Source organism: Geotrypetes seraphini, chromosome 10 (assembly GCF_902459505.1).
Source record: "Geotrypetes seraphini chromosome 10, aGeoSer1.1, whole genome shotgun sequence".
NCBI classification, from domain to species: Eukaryota; Metazoa; Chordata; class Amphibia; order Gymnophiona; family Dermophiidae; genus Geotrypetes; species Geotrypetes seraphini.
Window position 1 is genome coordinate 43,950,881 of NC_047093.1, and position 15,497 is coordinate 43,966,377.

General features: G+C 49.2%; 1 protein-coding gene across 2 annotated transcripts in view; it reads right to left on the reverse strand.

Moving 5' to 3' along the window:
* Positions 1-15,497, reverse strand: part of TBCD (tubulin folding cofactor D) — a 487,835-nt gene that overhangs the window by 454,463 nt on the left and 17,875 nt on the right. For both annotated transcript variants that reach the window (XM_033961208.1, XM_033961209.1), the window contains one exon: positions 13,321-13,371. In XM_033961208.1, coding sequence (XP_033817099.1) covers positions 13,321-13,371 — 51 coding nt within the window. The remainder of the gene's footprint in view (positions 1-13,320; positions 13,372-15,497) is intronic.

Genomic DNA, 15,497 nt, shown 5'->3' on the forward strand with positions numbered 1-15,497 from the left:
CAAGTGAGAAACTTTAGTGGAGCCTTTCTCAGAGGCTCAAAAGGAGGTTTCATAAGCTGAGAAAGGACAACATTGAGATCCCATACCACTGGAGGCGGTTTGAGAGGAGGATTGACATGAAAAAGTCCTTTCATAAATCTGGAAACCACAGGATGAGCAGAGAGAGGTTTCCCTTGCAGAGGCTGATGGAAAGCCGCAATAGCGCTCAGGTGGACTCGAATAGAGGTCGACTTGAGACCAGACTGAGACAAGTGTAGAAGATAGTCCAACACAGAGGATAGGGAGGCTCGCTGAGGCTCCTTAGAATTGGAAATACACCATGAAGTAAATCTAGTCCATTTTTGGGAGTAGCATTGACGAGTAGCAGGCTTCCTGGAAGCCTCCAAGACATCCCTCACCGCCTGGGAAAACTGGTGAGGAGTTACGTTGAGAGGAACCAAGCTGTCAGGTGGAGAGACTGCAGGTTGGGATGAAGTAGCGATCCCTGATGCTGAGTAAGCAGTGAAGGAAACACCGGAAGGAGAAAAGGCTCCCTGCTGCTGAGTTGAAGTAGAAGGGAGAACCAAGGTTGTCTGGGCCACCGAGGGGCTATCAGAATCATGGTGGCATGGTCGGACTTCAGCTTGACCAGAGTCTTTTGAATGAGAGGAAATGGAGGAAACGCATACAGAAAGCGATTCCCCCAATCCAGCAGGAAAGCATCTGCCTCGAGGCGATGAGGAGTGTAGATCCTGAAGCAAAATTGAGGCAGCTTGAAATTGTGGGGAGCCGCAAAGAGGTCTATCTGAGGTGTCCCCCACTGAGCAAAGATATGATGAAGGGGTATGGAATGGAGCGTCCATTCGTGAGGCTGGAGTAGACGACTCAAGTTGTCCGCCAAGACATTGTCCTTCCCCTGAATGTAGACAGCTTTGAGGAAGGCGTTGTGGCGAACCGCCCAATCCCAGACTCTGAGAGCTTCCTGGCAGAGGGAGGCCGAGCCCGTGCCCCCCTGCTTGTTGACATAATACATGGCCACCTGATTGTCTGTGCGAATCAGGACCACCATGACGTGAAGTAGATGTTGAAATGCCTGAAGAGCATTGAAGATGGCTCTGAGCTCCAGAAGATTGATTTGATGGAGTCGGTCCGCACTGGTCCAGAATCCCTGAGTGCGAAGCTCATCCAAATGCGCTCCCCAGGCATAGGTCGAGGAATCGGTTGTGAGGACCTTCTGGTGGGGAGGAGAGTGAAATAGCAAACCTCTGGATAGATTCGAAGAGGTCATCCACCAAAGTAGAGACTGCCGAAGAGCAGGAGTGACGATGATGTGTCGAGTCAACGGATCCGACACCTGAGTCCACTGAGATGCCAGGATCCACTGAGGAATTCTGAGATGGAGTCTGGCTAACGGCGTCACATGAACTGTAGAGGCCATGTGGCCCAGGAGGACCATCATGTGTCTCATTGAGATGGACTGGCGAGAAGACACAGACTGGCAGAGATGAAGAAGAGCATCCATGCGCTGAGGAGGAAGGAATGCTCTGAGACGTATGGTATCCAGGACCGCCCCGATGAAGGGGAGCGACTGTGTAGGCTGTAGATGAGATTTGGGAAAGTTGATCTCGAATCCCAAACTCTGCAGGAACAGAATCGTGGACAGGGTCGCCGAGATGACCCCCGATGCCGAGGGAGCCTTGATGAGCCAGTCGTCGAGGTAGGGAAATACCTGAAGACCCTGGTTCCGGAGTGCAGCGGCCACCACTACCAGACACTTCGTGAAGACTCTGGGAGACGAAGACAGACCGAATGGAAGCACTCGATACTGCAGATGCAGATGTCACACCCGAAATCTGAGGAATTTGCGAGAGGCCGGATGAATGGGAATGTGAGTGTAGGCCTCCTTGAGATCCAGAGAGCATAACCAGTCGTTCTGCTCAAGGAGGGGGTAGAGAGAAGCAAGGGTCAGCATGCGAAACCTCTCTTTGACTAGGAATTTGTTGAGGACCCTGAGGTCCAAAATGGGTCGCAGGTCGCCCGTCTTCTTCGGAACAAGGAAGTACCGAGAGTAAAACCCCTGATTGTGTTGATACACAGGGACCGGCTCGACGGCCCAGAGCCGGAGCAAAGCCTGGGCTTCCTGAAGAAGAAGGGCGGTCTGTGTCAAGTTGGAAGGATACTCTCTTGGAGGGTGGTCCGGAGGGACCCGATGGAATTGAAGAGAGTATCCTTCCCTGATGATAGTAAGGACCCAGAGGTCGGTGGTTATGGCCTCCCAGCGATGATAAAAATGATGGAGGCGCCCTCCGATGGGAAAAACAGGGGGAGGCAGAACGAGGCTGGTTATGCCCTCGACGAGACAGTCAAAAAGGCTGAGGAGCCTTAGGAACAGCAGACGGCTGAGACTTTTGCTGAGCCTTCTGAGGAGGCTGCCGCTTCGCAGGTTGCCTCGTAGGAGGAGCTTGCCTCGGCTGATAACGCCGCTGATAGATCAATGGCGGTCGAGAGGGTCGAGACTGCTGAGGCTTAGGCTTCGGCCGAAGAATGGACTGAAAGGACTTTTCATGATCAGACAATTTCTTCGTGACCGTCTCGATGGATTCGTCAAAAAGATCCGCCCCAGCACACGGGACGTTTGCCAGGCGGTCCTGAAGATTCGGGTCCATGTCAATGGTCCGCAACCAGGCCAAACGGCGCATCGCCACAGAGCAGGCTGCTGCTCGGGCCGAGAGCTCGAAAGCATCATAGGCAGATTGCATCAACTGAAGACGAAGCTGGGACAGCGAAGCAACCACCTCCTCAAACTCAAACCGAGCCTGGGACTCGATGTAGGGTGTGAATTTTCGAAGCACAGGTAGAAAAAATTCCAAGTAGGTGGCAAAGTGGAAATTATAATTCAGGACTCGGGACGCCATCATAGAATTCTGATAGATGCGTCGTCCAAACTTATCCATGGTCCTGCCCTCGCGGCCTGGAGGCACCGAAGCATACACCTGGCCAGGATGAGACCGCTTGAGCGAGGATTCGACCAGGAGGGACTGATGAGAAAGCTGAGGTCCCTCGAAGCCCTTATGATGCACCGTGCGGTACCGAGCATCTAATTTTCCAGGGACCGCAGGGATAGAGTAAGGAGACTCAAAGCACCTCATGAAGGTCTGGTCGAGGAGCTTGTGCAGGGGTAGGCTTAAGGACTCGGCCGGAGGATGAGGCAAGTGCATGGTATCGAGGTACTCCTTGGAGTATCGAGAGCCAGCATCGAGGGTAATGTCCATGTCATCCGCCATCTGTCTGAGAAACGAGGAAAAGGACAGTTGGTCCGCCAGCGCCGGTCTTCGAGAAGGACTAGAAGAAGTCGAGGCTTCGGGCTCCACAGAAGCCTGTGAGCAACAGGGCGAGTAAAACACCTCGGGGTCCTCGAACTCCGGGCCCGGAGGAGGAGACCCAGCCGAAGCAGAATATCCCATCCGAGGCAATTTCTTCTGAGGTGAGACAGTCGAGTGCCGAGAGGAATGCCTCAAAGAGTGTCTGGATCGATGCCCCTCTCGATGCCTGGAAGGGTATCGAGCCCTTCTGTGAGAATACTGGTCCCCAGAAGCCTCCAAGGAGCAGATAGGACTCGAGGTCGTCGATCGGAGAGGCGGAAGAGTCGGCGCCTCCCCAGAAGCCGCCCAGGCTTGACAGGGGGTTCGGAAGAACTCGTCCTGCTTCCTGCTATGCCCAGGACTGGAAGGCCTCGAAGGTGGATGCCACATTGTGTCATGGGGCGGGGTAATAGGTTCCAAGGGAGGCAAGTCGCTAAGTGAAGCTTTCCTCGAGGGAATAGGCTCCAAAGGAGGCATATCACTAAGGGAGGCCTTTCTCGAGGGAATCGGTTCCAAGGGAGGCATTGCACTACCCGAGGACCGCCTCGAGGAACCGGACACTGCCCGCCGCTCCTCCTCGCCGAGCAACGAGGTCGAGCGGCGCGGCGGAGGAGGAGGGGGCGGCCCGCCCCTCGGAGCCGAAACTGGGAGGTCACCCTGGATCGAGGCAATCAGCCGGGGTCCCATGGTGGACATGAGTTCCACAAACTGAGCCTCCAGAAGGGACCGCAACGAAGCCGATATGGAGGGATCCGCACCAAAAGGGGGCCCTTCCGCACAGTCTCCGTGCTCTTTCGGTGCCGCGTGCTTCTGCTTGCCAGCCTTCGGCACTTTAAGCACCACCGGTGGAACTGTAGGGGTCGATACCTGTTCCAAGGAGACGGAGGAAGGCACCGGCGCCGAGGTCGAGGCCGAAACCGGTGTGAACGAGGCCGGTTTCAGAAGGCCCGAAGCAGCCGGGGAGGCAGAGGGCTTCGCCGACGGAGTCGAAGCACCAGTTGATGTCGAAGCTGAAGGATCCAACGAAGCTTCCATCTTGAACATGGACTCCCACAGCAGGCAGCGGCGCTTAAACGCTCACGCCGTCAGAGTGGAGCAAGGCCGGCACGATTTCGGAAAGTGATCCGGACCCAGACACTGTAGGCAGCGTCGATGTGGGTCCGTGAGCGAAATCGCGCGCTGGCATTTGCTGCACTTTTTAAAACCGGTGATCGGCCGGGACATAGGCCGGAAAAGCTCCGCCGCAAGGTCGAAGGCGCGGGGCCCCAGCCACGCGGCCGATCCGGTGTCGGAAGAAAAAAATTTTTATTTTTTTTTTAAAAAGAAATCAAAGAAAGAAATGCACGGGAGAGCCAAATAAACCCAACCCGCGGCAATACAGAAGGCAAAAAACAGATTCAATGGGCACAGAATTGAAGTAAACTTCTCAGCTCCGCGGAAGAAAAAGAACTGAGGAGACACGCCCGGACCATCGTGCGGGAAGGCACTGGCGCATGCGCGGTGCGGGCATCTCGAAACTTCTGAGTTTCTTCAAGCAAGACATGCTTGTGAGACGTCCGTATCGGGGCTCTGTCGGATGACATCACCCACTAGTGAGAATACCTGCCTGCTTGTCCTGGGATAAGCACAGAACCGAACAATAAAACGAACTGGCAAGCAATGTCTTTATTAGCAATTGCAAAGGGAACATTTCTAATATTATGTAAGCCGCAATGATTCCTAGTCGATATTTGCAGGATACAAGAATCAGTATGGTATGGTATGGTTTATGCAGCAAAGACAGAACACAGGTGTCACCCTTTATGCAATGAGGGTGACAACTCCCCTCCTTCCCAGGGAACTGTGAACTCAGCCCCTGAATCATCTGTAGTCCCAGATGACCTGCGAGTAGAAGGCCCAAAATGGAGAATGAACCCGATCTTCCAAATGACAGGGTGATATACTTGATATTCCTCCATCTTCCTGCAGTACAACTTTAAATTTCTCTAAGAGCACCGATTACTGCAAGGGACCTTCCACTTCGTGGATGCTATTTTTAGGGTTCCCAACGCCAAAAATGGCTAACTTGAAACCACAATGGGTGTCAGAAGTCACCGAGGACATTAATTTCAGTGCACTGCTAATTACCATATATACTCGAATATAAACCGGGATTTCTGGCCCAAAAATTGGGGTCCCGGTTTATATTCCCCCAGTGACCACCCGAAACCCTCCCGAACTTCCTGCAGGTCTGCCTTAGGCCAGGACAGGAGGGATCCCTCCAGTCTCCTGCCCCGGCCGACACTAGCAATTACCACCCTCCCTCTTTCCCTCCCTCGCGTACCTGTTTGTTCCCTGGTGGTCCAGCGTGTATCCCCCGCTGAAATCCTCCAGAAGATTGCAAAGGTAAGTAGTCAGCGGCACACCCAGGCCAGCATGCAGCAGCGAGCTTTTCGTGCTACTGGCCAGCCCTGCACCGCTTCTTGATAGGTTGCCGCAAGTTCTCATGGGATTAGCGGTTCTTGCGGCAGCCTATCAAAAAGCGGTGCAGGGCCGGCTGGCCAGCAGCACGAAAAGCTCGCTACTGCATGCCAGCCTGGGTGTGCCGCTGGCTACTTACCTTTACAATCTTCTGGAGGATTTCAGCGCGGGATACACACTAGACCACCAGGGAACAAACAGGTACGCGAGGGAGGAAAGGTGGTAGTTGTTAGTGTCGGCCGGGGCAGGAGATGGGAGAGATCCCTCCTGTCCCAGCCTACCACTAGGTGGTTTAAGTTAAGGGGAATGATTATCGGGGAAGAGGATATAGGGAAGGAAGGTGGGACAGTGTTCAGAGTCTGGCAGGGAGGGGGGGGATAGTATTCAGAGCCTAGCAGGGAAGGGGGCTTGGTTCACAGCCTGGTAGGGAATGTGACTGAGTACAGGGCAGGGAGGAAAGGGGCTTGGGTGCAGAACTTAGCAGGGAGGAGGGCTGAGTATAGAACCTTGCAGGGGAAGGCATGAGAGAGGGGACACTGGGTGCAGATCCTGGCAGGGCATGACACTTGAATATTAAGCCCCCGACTTATATTCGAGTCAATCATTTTTATTTTTATTTTTTTTTAATTATTATTTTATTTAATTTTTTTTACTCTTTGGGGGATGGGGGTCTCGACTTATATTCAGATCGACTTATATTCGAGTATATACATTAGTGCTCTGGATAATGGGCTCAGATTTAGAGAATGACATGAGGATAAAATTTTCCCCGTCCCTCCAGGAACTCATTTCCCCATCCCATCAAGTTATTTTCATGTCCCTGCCCCATTCCTGCAAGCTCTGTCCTCATCTGCACAAGCCTCAAACACTTTAAAATCATATTTGTTCAAGGCTTGTGCAGTTAAGGCAGAGCTTACAGGAATGGGGCAGGGACAGCGACAAAACTCGCGGGGACTGGACGGGGAAACTGGAGTTCCAGCGGGAAAGGGGACAAATTTGTCCCCATGTAATTCTCTACTCAGATGGCTAAGAAGTTAATCAGTTTTGTGGTGGCTCATCATCAGAGACGCGGCAGAGCAAATTAGGGCAGTAGAAGGGCCCGAAGCAGCGTGCGAAGACTGCTGCACATGCTGCTGGAATTACCAGGTTCGTAGTTGGGACCGCGGGAAGGGAAGGTGGGGGGGGACGGCAACAGACTCCGCAGCCGCTGACAGCCGCCGCAGCCTTCAGCCGCCAACAGCCGCCGCTGCGGCCTGCAGCTGCCGACATCCGCCGCTGCGGCCTTCAGCCGTTGACAGCCGCTACGGCCTTCAGCCACCAAGGCCTACATCACCTCGGGGGGAGGGGGGGGATTCTCGTGCATGCGCACTCCTACCTGTGGTGCCCTACAGTGCACAGAAAATGGGCGCACGCAGGTGGGAGTGCGCATGCGCGCTTAGGGCTTTATTATATTAGATAGGTGCTGAAGAATGAATGCTAATATGTACTGATACTTCTGTTATTGTCCAAGCACAAGCACAAATGCTTGAGTACCTGACTGTAGACTGCTTAATACACCTTATCCAAGCAGTATATCAAATTCCAGTCCCTCTAAGGAACTGTGCTTACCACAAAACTTTTGTGCATATGTGTCAGGCACATTCTTCCCTCCATCTCCCCCCATTAGCCAGAAGTTTAATAGAATGATTTAACTGCATAGTAACATAGTAAATGATGGCATCCAGTCTGCCCAACCATACATGCTCCATAAATTAATTATTTAGTTTAAATGGTCTTTTTACTTAGATATTTCATAAAATTTAAACATAACTTGCTTAAAGCTTCAAGACGCTATTTTTGTGTTGCTGTTGTGTTGTGGGTCCATCTAATGTGGCTTTTGAGCATCAGTTATTTTAACATAATAAACGAGAGCCCTTTTACAGTCCAAAGTTTCAAGTAACTTCTCAATCAGTGTTGCCTTGAACTGAGACATCCTAAAGTTGGAAGTGTATTAATGAAGAACATAAGAATAGCCTTAATGGATCAGACCAATGGTCCATCTAGCCCAGTATCCCTTCTTCACGGAAGCCAAGTCAAGTCACTAGTACCAGGCAAAAAAAAACCAAATAGTAGCAGCATTCCATGAAACCAAAGCAGGGCAAGCAGTGGCTTCTCCCATGTCTGTCTCAACAGCAGTTTATGGACTTTTCCTCCAGGAACTTGTCCAACCTTTTTTTTAAAAAAAGCTACATTAACTGCTTTTACCACATCCTTTGGCAATGCATTCCAGAGCTTAACTATTCTCTGAATGAAAAAAAAAAAAAAATTTCCTATTGGTTTTAAAAGACATGATAGGATGGAAGTGCACCAAGATTTTCTCTGGAGGAAATTTGCATTTGTAGCCTACAGAGATAATACAGGTAGAAAAGTATGGTAGCATGACCTTTGGTGACAAACCAAATAGAAAATCTCTTCTACGAAAGATGGTTTTCTAGCTGCAACAAAAATACCTTGTATAAGCTTTGGTAGATACAGAATGGAAACTAAACACTTCTTAAATTGCCACACTGTGAAGGCCAGGGATCTGAAATTTAAGACCCCGATTCACTAAAGTCAGCAATCATTGCTACACACCCAATTCACTAAACGGCCCACTGCCTATTTTATGATACGATCCACCCATGCAAATGAGTAAAACCCCATGCAAAATAGCTAGGCGATTGATTCACTAACAATTGCTTGGCTATTTTACATCGGGTTTTAAAATCCAAAAACCCGACTGCTGTCACCGACAGGTATGCAAGTTTTTTGACAGGTCTGCCTGGGGTTATTTTTTTCTCTCCCCCCCCCCCCCCAAGGCAGACCTGTCAAAAAAACAAAAACCGGCTCCCCCATCCCCCGACAAACGCACACGTGCCCACCCCCTAGCATGCGGCAGCCCACAAGTGGCAGGAGGGCCACTCCCCCCACCGTGCTTAAAAATATGGCAGGAGGGATGCCCAACTCCCTTCTGTCACCACAATGCTCACTCCCCTCATACCTTTGTTGGGAGCAGGAGGAACTGCAAAGGCTCCTCCACCCAGCCACGACGCCACTGGGCCTTATGCCCCGCCCCAGTGATTGGATCAGATACCTCATGCTCCTCCCTTGAGAGGGGCCTGAGGCATCTAAGCCAATTATGGACTTCCTTAGGAAGGAGCCTAAGGAAGTCCCTAATTGGCCATTTGTTTTGGCCAATCAGGGAGTTCCTTAGGCTCCTTCCTAAGGAAGTCCCTGATTGGCTCAGGTGCCTCAGGCTCTTCCCTTGGGAGGCACCCGAAGCACCTGAGCCAATCAGGGCCTTAGGTCCCTCCCCGTGTACCATGATGCACTGAGGCAGGGCCTATGGCCCGCAGTGCTCTGGAGGAGCCGGAGGCACCCCTCCTGCTCCCAATGTAAAGGTACGGGAGGGGGAGACGGATGGCAGGAGGGAATGGGCATCCCTCCTGCCGTTTGGGGGGGTTTTCTCCTTCGGGGAGCCGGGCCCGTTGGTAGGAGGTAGTGGATATCCCTCCTGCCTTTTTCTTCAGGGAGGGGAGGAGGTCTTTCCGGGAAGGAGGAGTGGGCATCCCTCCTGACGTTTTGCTTTTGTTTTTTCTTCCTTCTTCGGGGAGCCACACCTGATGGCAGGCATCCATCCTGCCATTTTTTTTGATTGGGGAGGGAGGGGGCTTTTTTTTCTCTTTTCTTTAATTGGCCAGATATTTTGCATGTGTAATACATGCAAAAATGTCTGGCAAATTTTTTAAAAAATGAAAAAAAACCCGGCAGAAGCCCTGACAGCAATGACAGGAAGCTGATTCTCCTGTCATTTCTGTTAGGGCTCTGCCCCGACTCAGTCACTCACTGAGCGAATGAGTCAGGGTTTTGCATGCAAAGATAGCAATTCAATTGCTGTTGGCCGATTCTCTGGCTAATTTTGAAATAGCGATTGTGAATCTGGGCCTAAATGTACAAAGAAGCCTTTGTTTTGCATTATCAGAAATGGAAATATGAAGCTTGCACAGAGGAACCCTGTTCTGATGTGGCCTTCCAAAAAGTGGGACCATGCAAGAACATTCTTGTGCTACTAACTTACCTGCTATAACATTAGAGATTAACATGCTGAAATATAAAAGTATATCTAACTTTATCATATTGCAGTGTTGGAATTTCAAGATTTTAAATACATCTGACCATTAAAATAAGAAAGCAATCAAAAGCCCATGGAAGCTGCTCAGAACCAGGAGGAGCAGGAACAGACATAAAATTGGGTCTGTACTATCGCCCACCTGGACAATCGGAAGAAATTGACCAGGACCTGGAGGCCGAACTGAGGCAGTTCTGCAAAAGCGGAAGCGTTGTGGTGATGGGGGACTTCAACTACCCGGGAATAGACTGGAGCATCGGGCACTCAAGCTGTACGAGAGAGACCAAATTCATGGAAGTCACGAGGGACTGTTTCATGGAACAGCTGGTCACAGAACCAACACGGAACATGCCACTCTTGACCTAATCTTCAACGGACTAGGGGGACCCGCTAAGGAGGTGGCGGTACTAGCCCCACTAGGAAACAGTGATCACAACACGATCCAGTACAGGCTAGAAATTGGACCATCAAAGATGAAAAGAACCACAGCGACAGCACTCAACTTCAAAAAAGGGAATTATGATGCCATGAGGAAAATGGTGGGAAAGAAACTCATCGATACCACAAGGAAGATAGAGTCCGTAGAAAAGGCCTGGACCCTACTCAAGGGCACGGTGCACGAAGCACAGAACCTGTGCGTCCCCAAGTTCAGGAAAGGGTGCAAGAAAAATAGAACAAAAAACCCAGTGTGGATAACAAATGCAGTGAAAAAGGCCATAAGCGATAAGAAGGCATCATTCAAAAAATGGAAAAAGGACCAGACAGAAGACAACCAAAGGGAGCATAACAGGGGAAGCAACAAACTTCAAATCATTCTTCAGGTATGTCAAGGGGAAGCAACCAGCTAGGGAGGAAGTAGGACCCTTGGATGATGGAGACAGAAAGGGAGTGGTAAAAGAGAAAAAGGAGATAGCGGACAGGTTAAATGAGTTCTTCACGTCAGTTTTCACAATGGAGGACACAACCAACATTCCGGAACCCGAGGAGATCGGAAAAGGAGATCAGGATGAAAATCTGGTCCAACTAGAGGTGAGCAAGGTGGATGTCCTCAGGCAGATAGACAGGCTAAAGTGCGACAAATCGCCAGGTCCGGACGGCATTCACCCAAGGGTACTCAAGGAACTAAGGAACGAAATAGCTGAGCCACTTCGACAAATATGCAACCTATCCCTAAAAACTGGAGAGATCCCAGAGGACTGGAAAATAGCAAATGTCACGCCCATCTTCAAGAAAGGCTCAAGGGGAGACCCTGGAAACTACAGGCCGGTGAGCTTGACCTCGGTCCCTGGAAAGATGATGGAAGCACTGATTAAAGACAGCATTTGGGAACACATCGAAAACAATGGGCAACTAAAGTCGAGCCAACATGGCTTCTGCAAAGGCAGATCATGCCTCACGAACTTATTATACTTCTTTGAGGGGGTGAACAGCCAGGTGGATAGAGGGGAATCCATAGACATCATTTACCTTGACTTCCAAAAAGCCTTTGACAAGGTACCACACAAAAGACTGCTAAGGAAGCTATGGAACCACGGGGTGCAAGGGGAGGTCCACCGATGGATCAAAAACTGGCTGGCGGACAGGAAACAGAGGGTTGGAGTAAAGGGCCATTACTCAGATTGGCAAAGGGTCACGAGCGGAGTTCCACAGGGGTCGGTGCTGGGACCGCTCCTGTTCAATATATTTATTAACGACCTGGAGGCGGGAACAAAATGTGAGGTTATTAAATTTGCAGATGACACTAAATTATACAGCAGGGTCATAACCATGGAGGACTGCGAAGACCTCCAAAAAGATCTGACAACACTGGAAGAATGGGCCAAAAAGTGGCAAATGAGCTTCAACATAGGGAAATGCAAGGTCATGCATATTGGGAAAAAGAACCCGATGTTCACTTACAAGATGGGGGGATCACCGCTAGGGGTGAGCAACCTTGAAAGAGACCTGGGAGTGATGGTGGACGCAACATTGAAGGTATCGGCGCAGTGCGCCGCAGCCTCAAGGAAAGCGAACAAAATGTTGGGTATCATTAAGAAAGGTATCACAACCAGGACGAAGGAAGTCATCCTGCCACTGTATCGTGCAATGGTGCGCCCGCACCTGGAGTACTGTGTCCAGTACTGGTCACCGTACCTCAAGAAAGACATGGCGGTACTTGAAAGAGTCCAGAGAAGAGCAACTAAGCTAATAAAAGGTATGGGGTACCTCTCATATAATGAGAGACTGAAAAAGCTGGGGCTTTTCTCACTGGAAAAGCGACGACTCAGGGGAGACATGATAGAAACCTTCAAGATCATGAAGGGCATAGAAAAAGTGGATAGGGACAGATTTTTCAAACTAAGGGGAACCACAGGTACAAGGGGGCACTTGGAGAAATTGAAAGGGGAAAGGTTTAGAACAAACGCCAGGAAGTTCTTTTTCACCCAGAGGGTGGTGGATACATGGAACGCGCTGCCGGAGGATGTGATAGGCAGAAGTACGCTACAGGGCTTCAAAGAAGGTCTGGACAGGTACCTGGAGGACAAAGGGATTGAGGGGTACAGATAGGAGTAGAGGTAAGGTTATAGGGACATGATTAGAGGTAAATTACAAAATTAGTCAGAGACCACTGTTCAGGCAGTGGCCTGATGGGCCGCCGCGGGAGCGGACTGCTGGGCAGGATGGACCTCTGGTCTGCCCCAGCGGAGGCAACTTTTTATGTTCTTATACAATCCCTAAGCTTAAGACCATAGGTTATGCAAGCTGCCACATGTTGAATCTATTGAAAAATACTTAGCTGATTTGTCAGCTAAGATAAAAATGTATCTCTGAAGAATATTGCTTAAGCCTTAAACCTTATTCCAAGATATTCTTATATGTGCATAATTTTTGAAACAAATAGGAGGAAATATGTTTTCACTCGGAGAATAGTTAAGCTCTGGAATCCGTTTGCCAGAGGTTGTGGTAGAAGCGGATAGCATAGCTGGTTTTAAGAAAGGTTTGGACAAATTCCTGGAGGAAAAGTCCATAGTCTGTTATTAAGACATGGGGAAGCCTCTGCTTACCCTGGATCGGTAGCATGAAATGTTGCTATTCTTTGGATTTTGGCCAGGTACTAGTGACCTGCTACTGGGCTTGATGGATCATTGGTCCAACTCATTTAACTATCAGCATAATACCAAAGAAACTCTTTACCAATACCATTGCTTTAAGTTCAAGGGGGAATTAAGCACAATACATAGCACAGTCTGCTCTAAACTGGTGTTGCAATGGTTCAAACAGTTAAGCTTTAAAATATAGACAAAGTAGTCTCATATTGCCATTCCATGTGTGTATCTTCCTACTATTCTTTCCACATCCCACACTCTGACCTTCATAAATGGTTATTCATACCTAGATGGGGGTCCAAAAGATGAGGCTGATCCTGGTATCTGTCCATTATACCTGAAAGAAACAGAAATAACAAATATAAAATCATTAAAAAAATAACCCAAATCTCACCTGCACTCTCTCCTTCCTCATAATGGCCATAATTTGCCCCTTCTGCTGCCTCAACAATGCTTACCTTGCGGGAGCCAGTCAGGAAGTCGCTCAGTGCCAAGCAGCAGCAGCAAAGTGCGCTCCTGCTCTGTGGCTGAAGAAATCAGAACTTGAGTCGTGTCAGCCACTTACTGATCGAGTAAGCAGTGGGGTAGAAGTGCGGAAAGCTCATTCCTGCCCACTGCACCTCTGGACCACTAGGGATCGGCAGAGGAGGTACGATGGATAGGGCAGGGAGGGGGGGGACAGGGTGCAGAGCCTGGGAGGGAGGGGGCTGGGTTCAGTGCCTGATAGGGGGGGAAGGGGGCTGGGTGCAGTGCCTGACAGGGGGGAGGGGAACTGGGTGCAGAGCCTGACAGGGGAGGGAGTGAGGGAAGGGAGCTGGGTGCAGAGCTTGACAGGGGGGAAGGGAGGGAGGGCATTGGCGAGCAAAGCTGAAGCACACCGTATATCTGTTGGGAGGAAGGGAAGGAGGCTGGGTGCAGTGCCTGACAGGGGAGGGAGAAAGGTAAGGGGGCTGGATACAATGACTGACAGGGGAGGGAGGAAGGGAAGGGGGATGGGTGCAGTGCATGACAGGGAAGGGCACTTGAATATTAAGCCACCCAACATATTCGAGTTGACCATTTTTCCTCCTTTTGGGGGAAAATAGGGTGTCTCGACTTATATTCAGATCGATTTATATTCAAGTATATACAGTATGCTTCAGCTTTGCTTGCCAATAGACAGATGACTGAGCATTGTCCTTCAATAATGCATGTTTTCCAGGTCATGAAGCTGCAAAGCATCTCCATACTATCACACTACCACCACCACCACATTTACTGGTACAATGTTCTTACTATGGAACGGTGTATTTGCTTAAGCCAGACAGAATGGGACATGTGTTGTTTAGGAGTTCCATTTTTGACTTGTCCACAGAACACTATCCCAAAAGGTTTTGGGATCATCCTGGTTTATTTTTGCAAATGTCAGATGAGCAATGATGTCATGCTTAGCTAGCCTTGCTATTCTACCATGAATCCCATTTTTGCCCAGTCTCCTTCTTTATTGTGGAGGCTCGAGAGGCCTTGCAATTTTTCAGATGTTTGTCTGGGATGCTTGTGACTGAAAAATATGCTCACTTAATACGTGAATACCTTAGTCATATATATGGCCTTGATAGCTGTTACATCAACCAAACACGGATCAATGACCACCACCGTTTTTTCAGAAAACCTCTTTTAGGTGTCTTTTTTGGGCTTCAGAGGCGTATGGATCGGGATGGTGTAGATGAGTTTGAGAGGGGGGGGGCTTTTCTTGAAGCAGCCTAACAGCGAAACATGTCGATATGACAGGTTCCCTTCCCGATGTGATAAGAACAAAAAAGAAAAAAGCGAAAGATTTAAGATAAGTTTTTAAGTATAAATATTAAGTTATTAAGACTAAGCACTTTAAAATAAATGAAAATGAATCAAAAATTAAAAAATAGTTAAAAACTAGAAAACTATTAAGAGGGCTGGTGAAGAAGTCATAGCCAAAAAGTGGGTAACCACGAACTATGTGGTGACCGATTGGCATGTCTGATGCCCAAAAAAGACACCTATAAGAGGTTTTCTGAAAAAACGGTGGTGGTCATTGATCCGTGTTTGGTTGTTGAAAAATATGCTCAGCATATACAGAGAGAATATGTTTATCTTTTAAGGGAATACATTTTAGTAGTATATGTAGTTGCAAAGTACATGATTATATGCATAAATCTTAGCTAATTTTCAACCTAGCTGGTTTCCCTTTGACAAGTAGCCACGTACTTTTCACCTCCCACATTAAGTGAATGACCAACTGGAGAGTAAAACAGTGCATATCCATCTAAAAATGTGCATATATGCATGCTGTTTATTTTCCCCAAGTTAAATTAATCTCAAGGAACACCTGTTTATAGCTCAGATAAAAAGTAGGTATGTTCTAGAACTTTGCAGCGCACGAAGATGGCTGGGTAGAGGATTAGCTCTGTTGTGACAGGCAAATTTTATTAAGATTTTGGCAGTTAA